The 20,505-nt window shown below is 29.0% G+C and overlaps 1 protein-coding gene across 2 annotated transcripts in view; it reads left to right on the forward strand.

The window, feature by feature from the left end:
• The window catches only part of ps (RNA-binding protein Nova-1-like protein passilla), a 99,908-nt gene that overhangs the window by 76,776 nt on the left and 2,627 nt on the right, over positions 1-20,505 (forward strand). Inside the window, exons 3-6 of one of the 2 annotated variants that reach the window (XM_075366382.1) lie at positions 2,448-2,608; positions 9,818-9,971; positions 16,360-16,563; positions 18,994-19,186. In XM_075366382.1, the coding sequence (XP_075222497.1) occupies positions 2,448-2,608; positions 9,818-9,971; positions 16,360-16,563; positions 18,994-19,186 (712 nt within the window). Of the gene's footprint in view, positions 1-2,447; positions 2,630-9,817; positions 9,972-16,359; positions 16,564-18,993; positions 19,187-20,505 lie in introns of both variants that reach the window. The other variant, XM_075366381.1, reaches the window with a different exon arrangement.

Consider the following 20,505-nt stretch of genomic DNA (forward strand, 5'->3'; position numbering starts at 1 on the left):
ATATGTTTAATTGTTCTTTTTTGAAGGAGAAAGATTTTTCCAAATTTTTGTATAGAACATGAGCCCCATAAGAGTAGAATAACGTACATGCAAATAAAAATGTCCATAGTAACAGATAAGGGATAGAGCTTGTTTTGTTGGTATTACATTAGGGCTACCTTACGTATCATATGAGAAGGTTGAGGAAAACCTGTCAACATGATAACTCAAGTTCAGTTGGTCTTCAATTGAGACACCTAGAAACTTGGTGTCTTCAATCTCTTTCAAAGGCTGCCTTCAAAAAAAAAGACTGGGTGTCAGGAAAGATGATCTTAAAACTGCTATGGAAATTCATATAAACAGTCTTAATTGACAAACCAAAATATTGAAAATATTGGGACAATTATTTTAATTTAATAAATGTATCCAATTCCAGTTGTTCATCATCATTGGTTTAAAATTTATCAGATTAGTATCATCAGCAAAAATTGTTAAATAGCATTTTATACAAATTTTATAATGCTATTTATATAAATAAAAAATAAGATAGAGCTATGGATTGATCCTTATGGTAAGCCACCAGCCCTCAAAGTTTGCAATTGTGATTTGTAATAAGTTAAATGGTCCAATCAATTACAATGAATCTCAACATTGTTTCCTGTCAGTTGTGTAGCTCCTAAGCCAGCTTAAACAGATCACCTGATCCTACAGAACTCAGCTGAATAAAAGAGACCATTACCCATACCATATCAAAGACCTTGTTTAAGTCAAGGAAACAGCTCATCACCCTTTGACTTGAGTCTAGAGTTACTCTCTCAATGAACAGACAGTAGCTTTCTTTACACATTTTTTTGGAAGAAATTCAAATTGGCTGTCAATTAGATAGTTGGTCACTTCCAAAATTGTAGACATTGTGCGATTACTGCCTTATCAAAAACTTTACGGAAACTTGGGTAGAAGAGCAATAGGTTTATAATTTTCCACTCCATTAGGATCACTTTTTTTAAAATAAGGGGTAGTGTTTGGCTTCATGCCAATGGTGAGACTACAGCTGTAATAGTTTCCTTTATAAGAATCACAAATAGGCCATCACAATGGGGTAACATAATTCATATAAGTATCGACATGATCATTAACGGAATGTTCTACCCTTGATGTATTATTAGTTTCATATATATTATTTACAAAATAATCATTAAAATTTCCAACAATGACCCTTGGGTCTGTTAGAAAAGAATTCCCACTACATAACTCATTATTTTTTCCACGTACAAAAGGTTTAATCTCCCTATTTATTATTTGCCATGTTTTCTTACTATCATCCTTGGAAAGGGAAAGTTTGCAAGCAAGATAAGTTTAAGTTTGTTTTGCTAACTTAATATTTTTTTCATATGTTTTTTTACTTTTTATAATCATCCCATATTTTGGTATCTTTATATATTTTAAATGCATTATATATATTTCTTAGATCATAACGCTCTAATAGATAAAACTAATAGATAAACCAAGGATTTTTAAGATTATGCAAACTCCTAAGGTCACTCAAAATAGTTGGTTGGGCATGACTGATAAACAATTTCCTGAAAGCAACTCAGAAATAAATAGAATTTCTCGTCCATATCATATTCCATATATCATTCAATGTTTCCAGTATTAACAAAAAATTCAATCTATTCAAATTGAAATCACTAAAATCTCTATTACATCTGCACATGTTATATGGTGAAGCAGCATCAGATCCTATCCAGACAATAAGAACTTCCATGATCCAAAATGAACATTAAGATAACTTCTGTTTGACAGTTAGCTATATTGGTAAATATCTTGTCAACACAAGTGTCACTCCTTGGAGGTTCGGCTTTCAAGGTAGATTTTTCTTTGTAGACCAAAACTACTCATGTACAGGAACCAATGGACAATAATAGTATTTAGAAAAAGGTTGTATATTTACTTTGTAATATTGATTTGATTGTGACAAGTGACTAAAAAATAATAAAATGATATACATCATTAAGAATAGATTTAATGATTTTCAAACGTATTCTTTTTTTTTATCCGATGATGTTTTATTTGATTTATTTTTAATTAATTTTATTTTATGAAGATGAGTTAAGTTAAAATTTTATGAATTAAAATTTTTAAAGAACATTGAACTCTAGAAAAATAAAATTTAGTTTTAAAACTGTGATAGTATTTTTTTAAAAAAAGTTTATTAATTATAAAGAATTGTTTTTTAATGTATGGATGGATGATGACTGAGTAGAGATGGTAGGAACAGAGTATTGTTGAATCAGTGAACTAGGCTATGATTTATGCAACATAAGTTAAGACTGAACTACCCACTTTTAAAAGAATGTGTTTGTTTGGTGCTGCAATTGACAGAGGTGGTGTTTTAATTTGTTGTTTATTCCTCCATTAAGTGTTTTAATTCATTGTACATTTTTAATGGTTATTTGTTTGTTTTTCAGGTACATCAGAGCGAGTGTGTTTGATATCTGGAAACGTTGATGCTATAATGGCAGTACTTATTTTCATTATGGAAAAAATTAAAGAGAAGCCAGAATTAAGTGGAGGAAGCGGTGGGAAACCGCAAGGCTCTGGCACAACATCCCTTGATCTCGACGTTAAGGTAGCAGAGCGGGACAAGCAGGTGACAGAGACAATCATTGAAATGTCATGTCACAACGCTCATGTCTCACCATTTCATTCTCTCTTATATCATAATCATATCATAAATCGATAATCAGTTACACAATTGAAACTCATTTATCTTTTCTGGAGTAGATAAATATACTTTTTAAATTATGAAATTGTATTTTAAAATATTCTATGTAGAGTTTTGTAATATGAAATCTTATTAGGTTGTTATTTATGTACAAGGTCCGAGAGTTATACCGTATCAGCCAATTCCTTTAAAAAATAACCAATTTTTTTTTATGTCACATCAGGCGTGAAGATCTTAAAATCAACTTTCAGGGAAAATGTTTAATTTTAGAAATTAATAGGTTACATTAATTAAATTTTATTTAAATATTAGCATAGTGTTCTGTCAGCATACAAATTTGAGTATATATTACCAAAACTATACATTATATTATTATTTGAATATAAAAAAAGAACAACTGTTGTGAAAGGGAAATTACTAATTTGTGTGCATAACTTACATTTAGAGTTCATCTGAAATAGTTCAACTATTAATTTTTAATGATAAATGAAACCAAATTTATTTGTACTCAAGATTATGTTTGGAAAAGGCAAAAATAGTTTCCAAAAGGTAAACATTATTCTTATTCCAATATTGTAGATTTTAGTGCGTTTTATTAAGTAATAAGATTTATAAAACCTGCTGCAATTTTAATTCATTTTTAAAAATTTAGATTTATGCATCTAATTTATAAAGGATGTTTATAAATAAAGATCACTAAAATGAAAACAAAAAAAATATATATATATTTATGTTTTGTTTTTTCAAATGTTGGTGAATGAGTTTCTATTGCAATTAAAAAAACAATATTTGAATCATCATATTAAGTTGTTTGATTGTTATTAATCTTTCTGCTTGTTTTAATCATGGGTTTCTTTTCTTTTTTACATTTACATTTTGGTTAATACAGTGTACTAAATAAAATAATTTTATAGTTAAATTAAAAGAACTGTAAGTTCTGTTTTCAGCTTGGAGTTCTTATAACTTCTTTTTTACGTCTGAAAGTGAATTTTTAATTAAATGGTTGGTGGTGACTACTTGCTAGTAAGAGTTGATGGTAGGTAGGTGGTTTTAGAGTTAAAAAGTAGATAAAAAAAGGTCATAAACATTTTCAGAAATGCTTTATTTTTTGTTACAGTTTCCAAAAGATTTCATACTGATTTTTGCACATTGATAATTTTGATTCTTTGATTGTTCCTTGACAGTAATTTATACAAATTTGTCACGGTTTGGTTAGAATATAAATTTACTCAAAATTAAATTCTCAACAAAATTTGTAGTTTTAGTTAATTGGCTATTTTACTAAGTTATATTACCCTAAAAAGATCATGTTTTAGTTTTTTTAGTTTTATGTGAATTTTATCAAAAGTATATTAGTTATAATTCAAGTTAATAAGATAAAATAATACAATTTTTTACCATAATTAGTATTCAGAAAGGTTTTACTGTGAATAGAATATCAGGGTGAAATCTTTCAGCTACTATAACTTGAAAACAAAACATTTTTCTTACATGTTTTGATGACCTTTTTCTTTTTTTAGCACTAGAATCACCCCCTGAAATAGGTCATTTACTGGTGGAACAATGTGAGTGTGTGGGTGGGTGTATCTATTTACTTAACTGATGTCAAATTATAATTACTTTTTTCTTTTTTGGAATTAAGAGAAGAGATGAGATTTTTGTATATTGTGAAAAATACTTTTCGATTTGTAGTTTCAAATTTACAGCTTATCTTTACAATTTTGCAAAATTGTAATTTTGTACGGGGAACTTTGATGTGTTCATTATATTCAAACAATTTTTTTTTAATATTAACAACCTTGTATTCAAGGCTAATAAACTAGCTTATATTCAAGGCTTATTATTCAAGCTTATATTCTGAAATCACTATTATTTACAGCTTTTCTTTATACTTTTTTGTGAATCTTGTTAATATGTTAAAATACGTAGTTTTTATTTTTTGCTGGGGGTAAATAAGTAAATTAGTCATTTGTGTCCTAGATGTCTTATAGTATTGATTTCTCCAATATTATATCTAGGCGAATGGATTTATATTACTTAGTCTGCAAATCATGGTTCTAAAACTTTTGAGGTTTATAACATTAAAGGTTTGCTTGGTTATTACTAAAGAGTTTTATTGGTTTAAGTATTTTGTAGGTCTTGTTATAGTTGATTTTTTAGTGTTTTTTTGGATTGGATTATCTGTAGAAGCTGTTTGTTTATTGTGCTTAATATTAAACTCTGAAGTTTAATTTATGTATATTTTATTTGTGTACTGTATTGCACTTATTATTTTTTTTTTGTATATGATGTCTATGTGTCTGTGCTGTTAAATTATTTTTGTGTGTTGCGATATGTGAGCTTATAGACAAATTTCACCTTTAAACTAGGTTGCTGTAAATAATTAAGTTCATAGAAAGTTTTCCTTATTTTTTATTCCTTTATTTTTGGTTTCCCTAATCCTTATTCCTGTTTATTTTTGGGGTTAAAGTAACTACATTAAGACAACCTGATTAGTAATGATGGCATTTAAGTTCTATTTGTTTGAGGTTTGATAATACTAGTGATGGAATTGTAACTACATTTACACCGTGTAAGAGATTATATAATTTTAATAAACAAAACAAACATTTACAAATAATGAATAAGAAATTAAAACTGATTTAGTTAAAATATTGAGTAAATTATGCAATAATGTGATTAATCATATACGAGGGCAAATCAAAAAATAAAGTAAATTTAAAAAATCAATATATTTATTTGTACTTATGTAAATGATACATACATTATTTTTCAGCATAATCCCCTCCTATTTCTATGCACTTAGTCCATCTTTTAATGAGCTTTTGAATTCCTTCCTGGAAGAAAGTTTTCAGTCTGATATGCAGAAAACTTTTCACCACTTCTATATGGCCTCTTCATCAGATTGAAAATGATTACCTCACAACTCTTCTTTTAATGGGCCAAAAAGATGAAATCGCTTGGAGCCAGGTCTGGATTACATGGAGGTTGGTCCAGCAGCTTAAAACAGAGATTTTGAAGGCTACCTTGCTGCTGTTTGTCACACTGAGAAATCTTAATATTTTTAAAGCAATCAATCCATTTGTAGATCTGCTTCCACTCAAACAACTCTCTTCATATTGCTACTGCATTCAACGAATAATCTCTGCTGGTTTCACCCCTTCTGAGCTGAGGAATTGTATCGCTGCTTGCATTTCTTCCTTGGTGCAATCAGACAAAGGAGCACTCACTTTAAAGACTTTTAAAACACAATCGCAAATAGCTAACATTGAAACAGTACTTTCAGTATCCAGCTGATAGAGGTTCTGAGTTATAGCAGAACAATCATTGCTGCCATGTCTGTGATTGGGAGGAAAAATTTCTCTTTACTTTTTGACTTACCCTCGTATATGTTTAATTATGATTTCTTGGCGCATGTGTGCTTATACAAGAATGTGTTTATGCTGGAAATTAACAAAGAAGTAAAAAAGGTTCCTTTGTCTCTTGAGTGCATGCATGTGCGAATGTACATACACACTGTGTCTTGCAATTAAGAAGCTTGCTTGGTCAAGGTGGGTTACTCTGATTTAAGTTATTTGCTTTTGTTTAATTACAAGTATTAACTGACTTGTAAGTAATTCTTTATTGCAATATAATATGCAATTAAATATTTTTAATTTGATGTTGAAACTAGTAAAGGCTGGTCATCCTCTTTTTCTTTGTATCCCCTTTCCTTATCCTTTATTATTTCTTCCTCTTTATGAGTGTCACAAATTTGTATCGGTCATCATGGTTCCATTTATGGTGCTAAGCTGACTTGTGATAGCCGACAAGACAGCTGCTTGTTTGAAGCAGATTGGGTTAAAACTTAATGGGATAATGACTACTATGTATACTTGAAGAACTGTCTAAAGACTCATTATTTCCTATCTGGAAAGGGGTTGCACATAAACCAAAGTAATCGTATAATTTTTATTATTTATTTTTTTTATTAACATAAAAATTTTGAAACATATTTTTTACTAAAATTATTTAAAATCAAGGTTGTATCAATTGTAAGATGTGTATGGTGTTTTTAGGTTGATATATTTCTGTATAATTTTGTTGAATATTTTTTGCATAAATACCAGAAGTTTATATTATGGGTTGTTCCATAAATTTCCAGTTCAAGTAATAGATGTTAAATTGGCATATTTTCTGTTGTATCGATTGGTTTTAAAACCAATATAGGTATAATTCAGTGAGTGTTTTTTTTTGTTTTTTTTTAGCATAGAGATGTGGAGCGGTTTGGTTTTTATTTTGAGTATGTTCCAAGCATACAATTTATGGTTAACTTTAATGGCCCAAAAATTGTCTCGCTTTTATTAGGAACGCAGCTCTTGGGTTATTTTTTATATCATCAGTTACGGGTCAATTTGCACGTGCATATTGCTACTATTACTGTATGATCAGTAAAAATATTTTATGTAGGAAAGTGGATTAAATCGATAGTGCATATTACTTCATATCATTTTCACAATCATCTTCATTTTGTATTGCGATTTTTTATCGTATTCTTATTAATTTTCATTTATTTTTATCATTCATCCATCTCTAATATTAGTATTAATATTTTCATTTTCAGTTCACTTTCATTCACTCATTTTACTATTATATTTTAATATTGATGTTTTCAATATACTTTGTATTCTCTCTCTGAAAGTTATTATATAATTAGTTATAATACTTTATTCCTCTGAAAGTTATATTACAGTTTATAAATTCTATTGAGGAATTTTTTTTTATTAATCTATATAAATGATTTATCACGAAAAAATGATTTCGTACAACTGCTATTATTTTTAACTTAATTATTTTAAACTGTTGTTAGGAAAATATTGATCAGTTCAGTTCATAAAAAGTTCTACTGGAAATGAAAAATTTTTCATATATTCCAAAATAGTTTTATTTTAAAAAAGTTAACAAATTCATGAAATTTGTAACATGAATTTTATTTATTAGTAATTGAATAAAATTAGTATTCATGTCAAAGGTTTTTCTAATTTTTTATATTATTTTTGTAAAATTGTTTCACAATGTTTTCCTGTTTATAAATACTTAATCCCTATTATATGGTAAGATATGTCATGTAAAATCAATACACATAAATGAAAATCATCTTACTTAATTACTGTGAATTCTCCAGTATTAATCAGAATATGAAACCAAGAATAAATAGAATAAAATTCACTTACAATGGTGTATCGTAGATTAGGATCATTAAATTGTTTCTAGTTTATTTTGTTAAAATACATACTTTTGTGAAAAATTACTGTTTTATGTAAAAAAAGGAACATTAATGTTTAACAAATCATTTGTTTTACTTATTACTGAAGGAGTCATTTTTTGATTGATGTTATGCTGTATTGTTCCCTTAATTGCAACCAGCATGGTTAGCAAATTGAATAGCATATTTTGAACTAAGTATATTTCCTTAATGATTTGTATACATTTCTTTTCAATTGCATAAAACGTCTCTATTAGTAACTAAGTTAAGTCTTGCTTCAGTTTCTTTTTTCAAATATATAGCTTGAACTAAAATAAAATAAATATATATTGCATAAAGTGAAAAAAACTTGTATTCACTTGTTCAAAATCCGTAAAATCAAGATGTAATAGACGAATAAAATTAAACATCAGTTTTAGTTTACAGAGTCTGCATTAACAGGCTGATCTGCTCTAGAAGCAAACATAATAAACAAATACACCCTTAAAGATGTTATTTATGGTGCTTTTGTATTTGGAAAAAATATTAACTCAACTTTTAAGGATTCTCTTAAATGAACTAAAGTTGTACTTCAAAATGAATTTTGAAGTACATACATTTATTTGTCAGTGTATAAAGTAATTCATAAAATGCTTCTAATGAAAATTTATTTAATTAAGTTCGACTCTAAAGTTTTAGTTTTTAAAAAATATTATCTGTTTTTATTACAATAATTTTTGTGACAACTTTTCCAATTCCGTAATAAATTTTTTAAACATATTTGTGGTCTGTGCTGTAAATAATATTAAAGTAATTTTTATAATATTACAACAGTGCGTTTTATTCTTAATCATATAATATGTTTGTATAGAAATGAGGTTAAAATAAATACATTTTTTAAAGTTAAAAAATTTTATTAGTTGAAAAAGTATCTTTTTTAACTTTGTGTGATTGTTGTTTATTTGAAGAAAAAGTAATGTAAATAAATTTATAAAGTCAAATTTTTCCTGTTCTTTGTTACTGATTTATTTAAAAGTTGTTTATTTTATAATTTAGAACATGTCCTAAAGAAATTTAAGCAATTAAAAAAAAAGTTAAGAATAATGTATTTCTTGCTAAAAAAGAGCAAGTTAATCAAAACTTGCAAGTTAAATTTACTTTTACTTTATTTGAAATGTAGACTATATCTAACTCAGAATATTCACTGGATGGATGTTTAGTCAGAAAAATCCAAATAACCAAAATAGTAAAAACTTTAACTAACTTCCTCTGGAGATATTTTTGGATGTTTGTCCAGTTCTTATATAAGAATTACTGAAGAAGATATGCTGGGTCACACAGTCAGTATAGGTGTGTAAAGTGTACACACATACCTTTTGTACTTTGGTGGGAATTTTGTACTTGCACTAAATAAAAATAGTTATCAAAGGTTCAAGTTAAATGCGACTGTCACTATTGCAAAATCATTTCTCTTGTACAAATCAAATTTTAAATATGTTTTTACTTTTTTGATCTGGAATCAGATACAAAAATTGAACTTTTATTTAAGCTTTACTGATTCTAGAAAAAATGGAAATTAATAACATACTTTCTCCCTTTTATTTATTTAATACTTTAAAATAATTAAAAAATAAACAATTAACTTATTCTTTTGTTCAGTTAGTATATTGAATTTTTCCTTTTGTCATTAATTTATCTTTCAACTTGTATAGTTGATTTAATATATCTTAAATTTTTAATTTTGTTTTATTTTCATAAGTAAATACAGTCTTCTCCCTAGAGGTATTTGATGTTTTTCATATGTAAAGGTCATAAGTTATGATTAAAATGCGATTATTAATTTGTGATATTCTATTTTATTTTTCATCAGTTATTTATATTGTTTTCAGGTGAAAATTCTTATACCAAACAGTACAGCTGGTATGATAATTGGCAAAGGTGGTGCTTATATTAAACAGATGAAAGAAGAGAGTGGTTCGTATGTACAGATATCACAAAAAGCTAAAGATCAGTCACTTCAGGAAAGATGTATAACTGTTATAGGTGTGTTTTCTGGAATGTATTCAACTTAACTTAAACTGAATGTATTCAAGTTTCAACTTAAACTGGGTGTACAAAAAAGGTCATTTAATATTTTAATAGTGTGTTCCTAACATCAGTATGAGAAGTAAAGTTCCTATAAGCATAGGTCCAGAAACACTTTTATCTATCTGTATGCCATTTACTGTTTTTTTTTTAACCTGATATTTATTTTAAGAGTGGAGTAGATTGAATTATTTTAATGTAATTGCCATATATTTCTAGAGTAATGTTCTCTATTAAATAAATTTGGAAATTTTTATTTCATAAATCTCAAAATGTTATCTTAATTTTTAACTCTATAGTAGCACAAGTTACTTGATGTAGCTCAAATATCACTAAACTAGTAATGTTTAAAAAACTTAATATATATTTTATTATTATTGAAAAATAAAATTGATGAGTTATGAAACAATTAATAATAAATAGGAGAGCTGTTAAACATTTTAGGGAAGGTGTTTGAGGCACCGTGAAAATTTGATAACACTTATTGTCTGAATGCAAAGTTGAATTTGGCTAGCGTTGCGAAGCCAAAATTGTTTTTTACCCTTAAATTTTTAACTTTACGAAACTTTAGTTGCAAAAAAATCCTTGAGGCATTTTGAAATTTTAATACCTTCAACTTTAGTATTTAATGAAATAAAAAATAAAATAGCCAGATTATTTAGATGGATTTAAAATTTTTCCAGACCGTTTCAAAAGTGTATTTCATAAATATTGAAAAAATATATTTGAGGCATGCTGAGGTTTAGACAGAATAATATTTATACCCAGAAAAAGATATTTTTAAAAGGACGGGCCATTTTGGTGGGACTTTTACCTGCCATGTGATCAGGAATGTTATACATTTAACACCGTAAGTGCATACTTGTTTAGTGCGAGTTACACTATAGGTAGCTTGAAGTGTGAGAGAGAGCGTATGTCAGCAGCAAGCTGAGTTGATGTGTGCTGTGGTACGATTGGCTCTCACAAGTCCCCACATAACTTATAGCAAGTGTGCAGTTAGAAAATATTTTGTAGTAGTTAAAAAATTTTCATTTGTAGTAATATTTTTTTAGAATATTCATATATTTAACATTAAATGAAAAAAAGATATGATGATGTACGAGGTGCGACAATAAAGTAATGAGACTGATTTTTCTTTGCAAGATGTGGCAACCCTGCAGCTTGCGTAGGCACACCATCTTTGACCTTGGTTTATAAGCTACTTCTAGTCCAAGCGGCACATTGATGCAACTGCTCAGTCATGAGTTGTGCTGTAATAAGTGAACACGTGTTTTTGTCTCTTGTCACAGAAATGGAACTGCAAAATATTGCGCAACGGTATGCCATTTCTTTTTGCGTTAAATTGGGTGAAAACACGACGACAACTTATGGTAAGCTTCAGAAGGCTTTTGGAGAGGAGGTTATGTCAAGAGCTCAAGTTTTTCGGTGGCATAAAATTTTCACTGAAGGCAGAACGAATGTTGAAGATGAAGACCGCAGTGGACGACCATCAACCTCACGGACAGATGCCAATTGGACCAGGGTGCGTGAAATCGTACGATCTGATCGAAGATTATCCGAAAAAATGATTGCAGAAGAACTCAACATCAATCGAGAAACGGTTCGTCTAATATTGACTGAAGATCTTGGTATGAGAAAGATTTGTGCAAAAATGGTCCCCAAAAATCTCATACAACAACAGCGAGAAACACGGAAAAATGTGGCAGCCGATCTGTTAGAGCAAACGGATATCAATCCAGATTTGTTGAGCCTTGTTATCACTGTTGATGAAGGTTGGTTTTTTCAATACGATCCAGAGACAAAACGCCAAAAATCGCAATGGTGCTCAAAGGAATTACCAGACCAAAAAAAGCTTGCATGTCAAAGTCAAAAATGAAATGCATGCTTGTGTGCTTCTTCGATTCCAAGGAAATTGTTCATAAAGAGTGGGTGCCTCCTGGACACAACAACAGTTAACCAATATTTCTGCAAAGAAATTTTAGAAATACTTCGTAAACAAGTTCTTCGTGTCCGTGCCAACATTGCTGATAATTGGATTCTGCATCACGATAATGCGCCATCCCATACTGCTCTGTCAGTACAGCAATTTTTAACCTCAGAACAAATTTCAGTACTACCACAGCCACCTTATTCACCAGATATCGCTCCGTGCGACTTTTTTCTATTTCCAAGAGTCAAAATGGCGGCAAGGGACACCATTTTCAAATAACACAAGATGTCCAAAAAGCTGTGACAAGGGACACAAACATGTGTTCACTTATTACAGCACAACTCACGACTGAGCAGTTGCATCAATGTGCCACTTGCACTAGAAATTGCTTATAGACCAAGGTCAAAGATGGTGTGTTTACGCAAGCTGCAGGGTTGCCACATCTTGCAAAGAAAAATCAGTCTCATTACTTTATTGTCGCACCTCGTATATATAATGATATGCAATATAACTTAACAAATTAAATATATTTTTATTTATCCTCTTTTTAGTTGAATTAAATTATATTTTTATTTATTATAATAAAATATAACAGATTGAAAAAATGAATGAATACAAAATAAAATTACATGACAAAATTTATTTGGATGAACTAATATGTAGGTATAAAAATATGAATTTTCCTCTTGGATTTTTTTTATTCATCATCAGTATTTGTTGCTGCATCATCATTAACATAAATCATCATTATATAATAACATAAATCATCATTAACATAACATATAAATCATCATTAACATAATAACCTTTCGGCCCAACAATTTTTTTTATTATGTACAAATGTAATTTGTAGCTTGTTGCTATATCTTTTTAAAAATTTTGTTTTAAAATGAGCTTTACTGAATATATTTTTGTATTTGTCACACTTTTTTGTAGCAGTGTTTGTAATTATATCCAAATAACTTGCATAATGAACTAAAGGAGTAAAACGTTTTATTTTTGGGAATACTTCAAAAACAGCAAATTTCTTCAAAGCTTCTTGATGTAATTTTAAATTTTTGTGATAATTCATTTTCAGTTTTTCTTGATACTCTTGCAATTTATTGAAATAATCTTTTTGGCAGATTCTATGATTATAAATAATCATGTCTGACTTTGGATTTTTTTTTATACTTTAGTATCCTTGATAAGTTCTTTGTATAGTATTAAAGTTTTTTCACAAAACTTCCTTATTGAGAGCATTAAGAGGTTGATGTTGTCCTTTGTATTTTTTTGGAGCTTTTGCCACAAAAAATACAAACATCTTGATTTTCTCGACTCCTCTGAAGTTTCTAATGCATTTTCTTCTAAAAGTGGGCTCAATGTCAGCAATACATTCTATGTCTCAAGATGTTAATGCTTCACACATACTTTGTTGACTGGAAGCACATTCATTAGATGATGAAATGTCTGTAATATAAAATTTATATTAGAGAAAAAAAGAATTCAACTTTAAGTTAGTCACTGAAGCCTTATGCCAATATTAAAATTAAATAATAATATTAAAATTCAAAAAATTTTAATAAAATATTAGTTATACTAAGAATTGTTAACTAATTTTTGATGAAATACAAAACATGAAATGAAATTTAATTTTTAATAACAAAATGTAATGAAATTATTAAACTTTTAATGTTAAAAGTTTTTATTCTAAAATTTTTCATTCCATTCATTGAGGTAACTGTAGAAATTCAAGCAGGTAATAAATTTGTAGACAAGCAGATGCTACAGCTGTTTTATTTAGCTGTAGTTAAAAAATATATCTTTTAACTATAGTATACATAAATATAACCCTGTAGTCGGTATAGCGAGTGTTGTAGTCTGATAGACAAGATTTATCTTATTCAAGGACTATGGATTTCCTACGATTATTTATGATTATATTATTTTATTATACACAATAAAATGTAAAATTATACTATATGTAATGAGAAGGTACATTACATTTTCCTGAAGCGTTGTCATCATAATATTTCTTTATAAAAGCGAGGAAACTTTTATAGCAATATGTGTGATAACTCTTTTAGGTTAATATTGGATGTTAAAATAATGTCTTTATATATTTTAACCCATGTTTTTGCCAAATTTTCAACTCTTCACGGCTTTTGTAGATATTTTACACTAAAATCAATTATTTTTCCATTGCTTTTTGTGCAAATAACACAAACTAATTTTTCAGTTTCCATGATTAATATATATATATTTAGACAAAATAGCACTTCTATAACTGCTCGAGTTTCACTATGAATGAGAATCTTTTAACTACTTCAAACATTTTTCTAACTATTGTCTAAACCTCAGCGTGCCTCAAATATATTTTTTTGATATTTATGAAATACAGTTTTGAAACGGCCTGGAAAATTTTCAAACCAGACTAAATAATTTGGCTTTTCTATTTTTATTTCATTAAATACTAAATTTGAAGGTATTAAAATTTTGAAATGCCTCAATGTTAAAAATTGAAATGCAAAGTTAAAAATTCAAGTGTTGGCTAGGCCCACTACCCTTCAACAAAAGATTACAAAAGAAGTGTTCACAGATTTTCACAGTGCCTCAAATACCTATCCAAAAAATTTTAACAGCTTTCTGACTGGAGTTTTGAGGAGTTTCAAACACTTCATTTTTTCACTTAAGCAAATAAAATCATTACTTTAATAATGGAAAGGCTTAATAATTTGGCCTATTTCATCATAGAAGCTCAAACGTGTTCAATTATTCTTTATATTACTTGCGTCATAGCTCTCAATTTATTTTGAGTTTTTTTTTAGTTTATGCATACATGCTTTTCAAATACCCCCATTAAAAGTGCCATGGATTTAAATTTGTGTGTAAGGGACCCAGACTACTGGATCACCATTGTCAGAAGAATATTCTTCAATATATCATGAAATGTGTTTGTGAGATTTGTAATAACCTTCTCTTCAATCAGTTGGATGGAGAGAAAGGGAAGGGACCTATCTGCATTTCTCTAAAGAAATTAGCCCATGCTCTGACAGAAAACTGATGCTGAATCCTTCATAAAATATGGATTTTCTTTTGCCCTGAAAAGATTGTTATAATGGTAATTGTTTATTCACTTCCAAGTAAATGATTCCTCATCCATAAATAAAAAACATTCATTGGCTTATTTGTCAGAAATCAGTTGATAACATAACTTGAGTATGCTTAAGGTAATATGGATATATAGTAACTGATTATAAAGAATATTCCATTTGGTCCAGTGGCCACAGATTCTCTTCTGCATGTCAACCCTGGATCTTGTTCACTTTTGACTAGCCCACTATTTATGATTCAACAGCTCAAATGTCACCAGCCTCGCAAAACTGCTCATGGATTTTGATGAACATTCTATTAGCTAAAAATTCTTTTCTGAAATCAGAGCCTTCATTATCAAAAGGCCCGAAACCATGCTTATATGTTTATATCTCGCTATCAAAATTTATTCTAAAATCTTATCTGTACTGTATTAGAATTAAAACTAACCAAACAACATACAGTATTATGTACCATGATTCTTTTTTATAGATGGTTGCATATAAGAAAATATTATTTTAAATGGTAAATCAAGGTTTTAATATAAAAATTCAGTGATAATCTTATGTTGTAATTATAAATAACAATAAATACCTGATCGCATGATTCAGACATAATTTTTCCTTGACACTTTTTTCATTTCGGTCCTTCAAATAATAATGTTTGATAAGATAAAATATTCAGTATTCAATATAGTTTTCTTATTTTAAAGATTTTTTTTTTAATAGATATATAGACTATTGTTAGATTAATTTATTCATAAATAGCTTCTTTTTTTTTCTGAGTAAGCAGATTTATATGAAATGTACAAGATAAGGTTTTCAAACTATTTACATAATAAAAGCAATTTAAAAAAAGATTTAGTTTCATTAAACTTTACTTAAATTAAAAGTTATTTAGTTTTATTATTACAAAAACATACAACTTGATTACCACTGTTTAATTGTTGTGCATTGTCAAAAAAGAAAGTAGTAAAAAGATAATGAAGCATTTTAAGCAACTGTAGATGATGTTACTAGTATACAAAAAAATAATTATAATTACTAACTTTTTATTTCTGGACATAATATTTAATGCGATCTATCTTAAGTATACTTTAAACCCACATAAAATGGATATTCCTGACTTTGTATTAATTGGTAAAAATTTTCAGATCAGTATAATGTTCAATATAAAATTATTGAAATGATTAATCTACTCAAATTATTAATATACTGAAATTATTAATCTAGAACTGTAAAAAAGAATAATTGACAAATTCAAAATTTATTTTGTGAATTATTTGTGGAAAATAGTCAAACATTATGTTAAAAATATTTAGCATTTAAAACTTTTCATTTACAGGTGAAATGGAAAATAACAAAAAAGCTTGCATGATGATACTGGCAAAGGTAATGGAAGATCCTCAAAGTGGCAGCTGTTTAAATGTCAGCTATGCTGATATTGCAGGCCCTGTTGCCAACTATAACCCCACTGGTTCTCCATATGCTCACAATACAACAGCTGCAAACACGTTCACCAGTCCTACATTAAATAATAGTGTTGCAGGTACTTGTAAATCTTTTCAGCTTTTTTTTTTATTGCTTAATATTTAAAAGGAAGTAAAATAATTAAAAATTTTTTAGTTTCTAAAATCTTCAAAAAATTAAATGTATGGAAAATTTTTTCAAACATTTAAGGAACATAAAAATAAAATTCTCAAGAATTTGTTTGGGTTTTGTGTTGCAGTATTTGATAGTTAAATTGTATTAATTAAATATATTGTCGTTAAGTATATGAAAGCTTAGATTATAGTGACTGAATTGTAGTCCTCTCTCTCTCTCCCCTCCCCCCTCTCTCGCCCTCCCTCCCTCTCTCTCACTTTCACTCTCACCCCCCCCTCACTCTCTCTCACTCTCTCACTCCCTCTCTCTCTCTCTCTCTCTCTTTTTTTTTTTTTAACTTTTTTAACTCTCTCTTCTAAGAATTTCTAACTGCTGATTGTATTTTGTCATTTGTAAGTTTTTGTTTCATGTAATTTCGTATGTACAATGAGTTAAGTTAATAAATGTAATAATGTGTACATCAAAATAAAGATATTTCTATTGTTGACAGAATACTGTAAACTATTTTGATATTAAGATCGTATAATTTTATTTTTATTTTTTGATGGTTATTTTGCATAATATGTACTGGATTATATCAAGTACCTTAAATCATAAGATTTTGGTGATATAAAATTAATTTTTTTTTAAGGGATTAAATTTTTTCTATTAAATAAGTACATCACTTATTTATTAATTAGGTAAAGATTTTAATTACTTTCTAATGATTACATTCATCATATGATGGGTTTTACTTTTATATTATTTAGAAAAGATATATTTGCCTTTATTGGTTTAAACTTTTGCCAAAACATCTGCATTCAATTAAGATAACATGAACTATAAACTACAGGTGGTAAATGTGATGCACAGTTGCTTATAACTCGCAATAGAAAAGTAAATAAAAAGTACATATCATTTTCTGCAAAAATAACATGTATTTTTTCACAGTCACAATTTACAGCTCCGAATTTCTGTCAATGGTGAAGTAGTTTTTTCATTCCATCAATGAAATGCATTCCATCAATGTTGGTGCTTTTTCCTTGATCCCCAGCCTCACTGTGCCCTTCAGTTCATCATTTATGGTGAAATGAATTTCCTTAATATTCTTTAATTGTGAAAAGAAATAGCTGGACACCAAATCTAGTGAGTATGGAGGGTGGAAATAGGTTCAAATTTCATCTTCACAAGAACCTTGGTAGTTCCACTGATGTGGGGGAATACATTGTTTGTGTGAATCATCAAATCACAACACGCATTTCAAAGGTGTTTTAATGTTTCAATGTATTGCCTAGAAATTACAATTGAGACCTGGCTTCCAGGTAGTCTGTTATGTGTATGTGTATGTGTTTGGAATCCCAGAACACTCAGAGGAGAATTTTTTTTGATTGTGGCAAATCGTAGTGTCAATATTCTGTGCTCTACAACTTTTCATTCTGGGTTTTAATGATTCATTCAAGTTTTGTCTCTTATCAACAACACTGAAAAAAGATTTCTTCTCTGTCTTATGTTTCAGAAGCTGTTCACAACATTCCTTTCGTTGTTGTTTGTTCTTTTCTGTGAATTTACTTAGCACCTACTGCAAACACATTTTGTAGTAGCCCAATTGTGCAATAATAATCTTCCTTCTGATATGTCTATGTAGATGACAATGCAATGCTGTGTGATACAACTTTCATTTTGAATCCAGTTCATGCACCTCCTTTTGTTATAACTCTCAGTTACAAATTACAGAAACTGGTCAATCATTTCATTCAATTCATTCTCAATATTCCCTTTGCCAGCTTCTGATGCATGAAATTTTATCGCCCACCTACTCATAGTACTCACCATAAATGACTTAGGCGATGATGAATGTCATGATGATGTAGCAGGCATACTCAGCTCCATAGAAACGGTGACTGATAAAAAATGAGGGTATGGGTCAACAAGTTTTAGAATGTTAATTTAATAGTAGGGGAATGAAACTATAAAATAGCAGCACTTGTCAGTTTGTATAACATTTTGTTCTTCCATTATATTTCTATGTGCATTACATTTCAGCTGTCCCTTCTGTGTATAATCTCGTAGTTAAAAATGTTTAAGATCTTGCCCAGATATAGGGCACGTTGTTTAACATCCATCTTCTTGAATAGGGATTTGTTATCTCTTCATGCAGACTTGAAGAAGTATTTTTTACTTTCTTTAAAGAGATTAGCTTTAAAGATATTATTTTATTACAGAAAAATTTGTTTACAAAATTTTCTGGTTGCTGGCAACTTAAGACTTGAATTGTTTACTTTCTGAAATTCGTAAATTTTATTTCTTGCTAGTTTCAAAATAATTAAAAAAATTATGTTTTCTGTAGAGCTCTAAATATTTAATTACTGCTATTTTTTTTATGTTTGTTGTTTAGTTGGACAAATGATGATGAATGGTGGCCTTGGTAGCGGCCTCAACCTCAGCTTAAATTTGAACACGCCATTCGTAGGAGCAAATCAGTCGCTGACATCACAACTAATGGATAACATCAAGATGGTCCTTCATTCGCGTGGGTACTCCGAACATGCAACAAATGAGATCTCATCCGCCATGTCCACGCTTGCCAAGTACATTTACATACATTATCATTACATTTACATTTTATCATTGAAATCATTTAACAGTATGATTGAATCAAATAAGATAATTTTAAGTGAGGTTGTGTTCTTCATGCTTATGTGTATGTATACATACACATACATATATACATGTGTATACATACACCTAGTACTTTCTTTTAAAAGATTTAACGACGATGACATACAAAAAAAATTAGATCCATGTTAAAGAATTTTCCCCTTCATTTTCAATGGTAAAAAAGTGGACTGCTGAATTTAAATGTGGTTGTACATCCATTCATGATTATCAACACTCAGGACACCCAAAAACCAGTAAGACTGACAAAGTTGTCATAAAAATCCACACTCCCTTGTTATGGTTGTCGATTGAATGTGTGCAAGCTTTATATCACAGCAAACATCTTAATGGACAATGTGTCAGTACATTTTACACAAGTTTTGCGTATGAAAAAGCTTTCTGGTCAGTGGCTGTTCCATTTATGAACAGTCAAGTAAAAACTCATTTGATTGAACACATCTCAAGGGTGTTTAGACTTACTTAAACCCGATTCTGCCAAGTTTCTTCAATGTTTTATTACAGTAGATGAAATACTTATTCACCATTATATACCAAACCAAGTAACTGTCCAAACAATAGGTGAGAGCAGTTTATACTGAGATATTTTTGCTATAATGAGGTCAATTTTTGTGGTATAATTCATTTTTGAGAATAATTTTTTGAGTTATTACCCAAAGATTTTCAACTGGATTTAGTTTGGGGAATTGTCTGGCCACAGGAGCACTTTTAATGTTTCATTCTTCAAAAAATTGTATCACTTTTTTGGTAGTATGGTATAGCGAAAATATTCTCGGAACATTTCATTGCCTTGTGAAGTTTTTTTACACTTTCCTTCCAGAATCTTGATATATCCATCACTTTTCAACAAACCATCTACTGAACGTAATGAACTCTAAATGTGAAATTACCCCAAAATATTTTTTTGTGAGGATGTTTAACTGATTGTTGAATATGAGTTAGTGTTGTATTTTCATCTGATGCTTTTTTAACGTAATGAATGTTTTGCCCCTGAACATAAAAATATGACTCCTCAGAAAACATAACATTTTCCATTCTTCTTTGGTCCTGTTAGCATGTGCTTTTGCTCACAAGAGCTTTTTTTTTCACATTGCTGGTTCTAGGCTGCTTTTTAGCTGGTTGACAAGCTTTCTGTCCAGCTGCAAGAAGTTGGCGTCTAATAGTTATCACATGTAAATCTACTGGCTGCTAATTCTCGATTTAAATCCACTGTTGATAATTTTGGATCAAG

Source organism: Lycorma delicatula, chromosome 5 (genome assembly GCF_047948215.1).
Source record: "Lycorma delicatula isolate Av1 chromosome 5, ASM4794821v1, whole genome shotgun sequence".
Taxonomy (NCBI): Eukaryota; Metazoa; Arthropoda; class Insecta; order Hemiptera; family Fulgoridae; genus Lycorma; species Lycorma delicatula.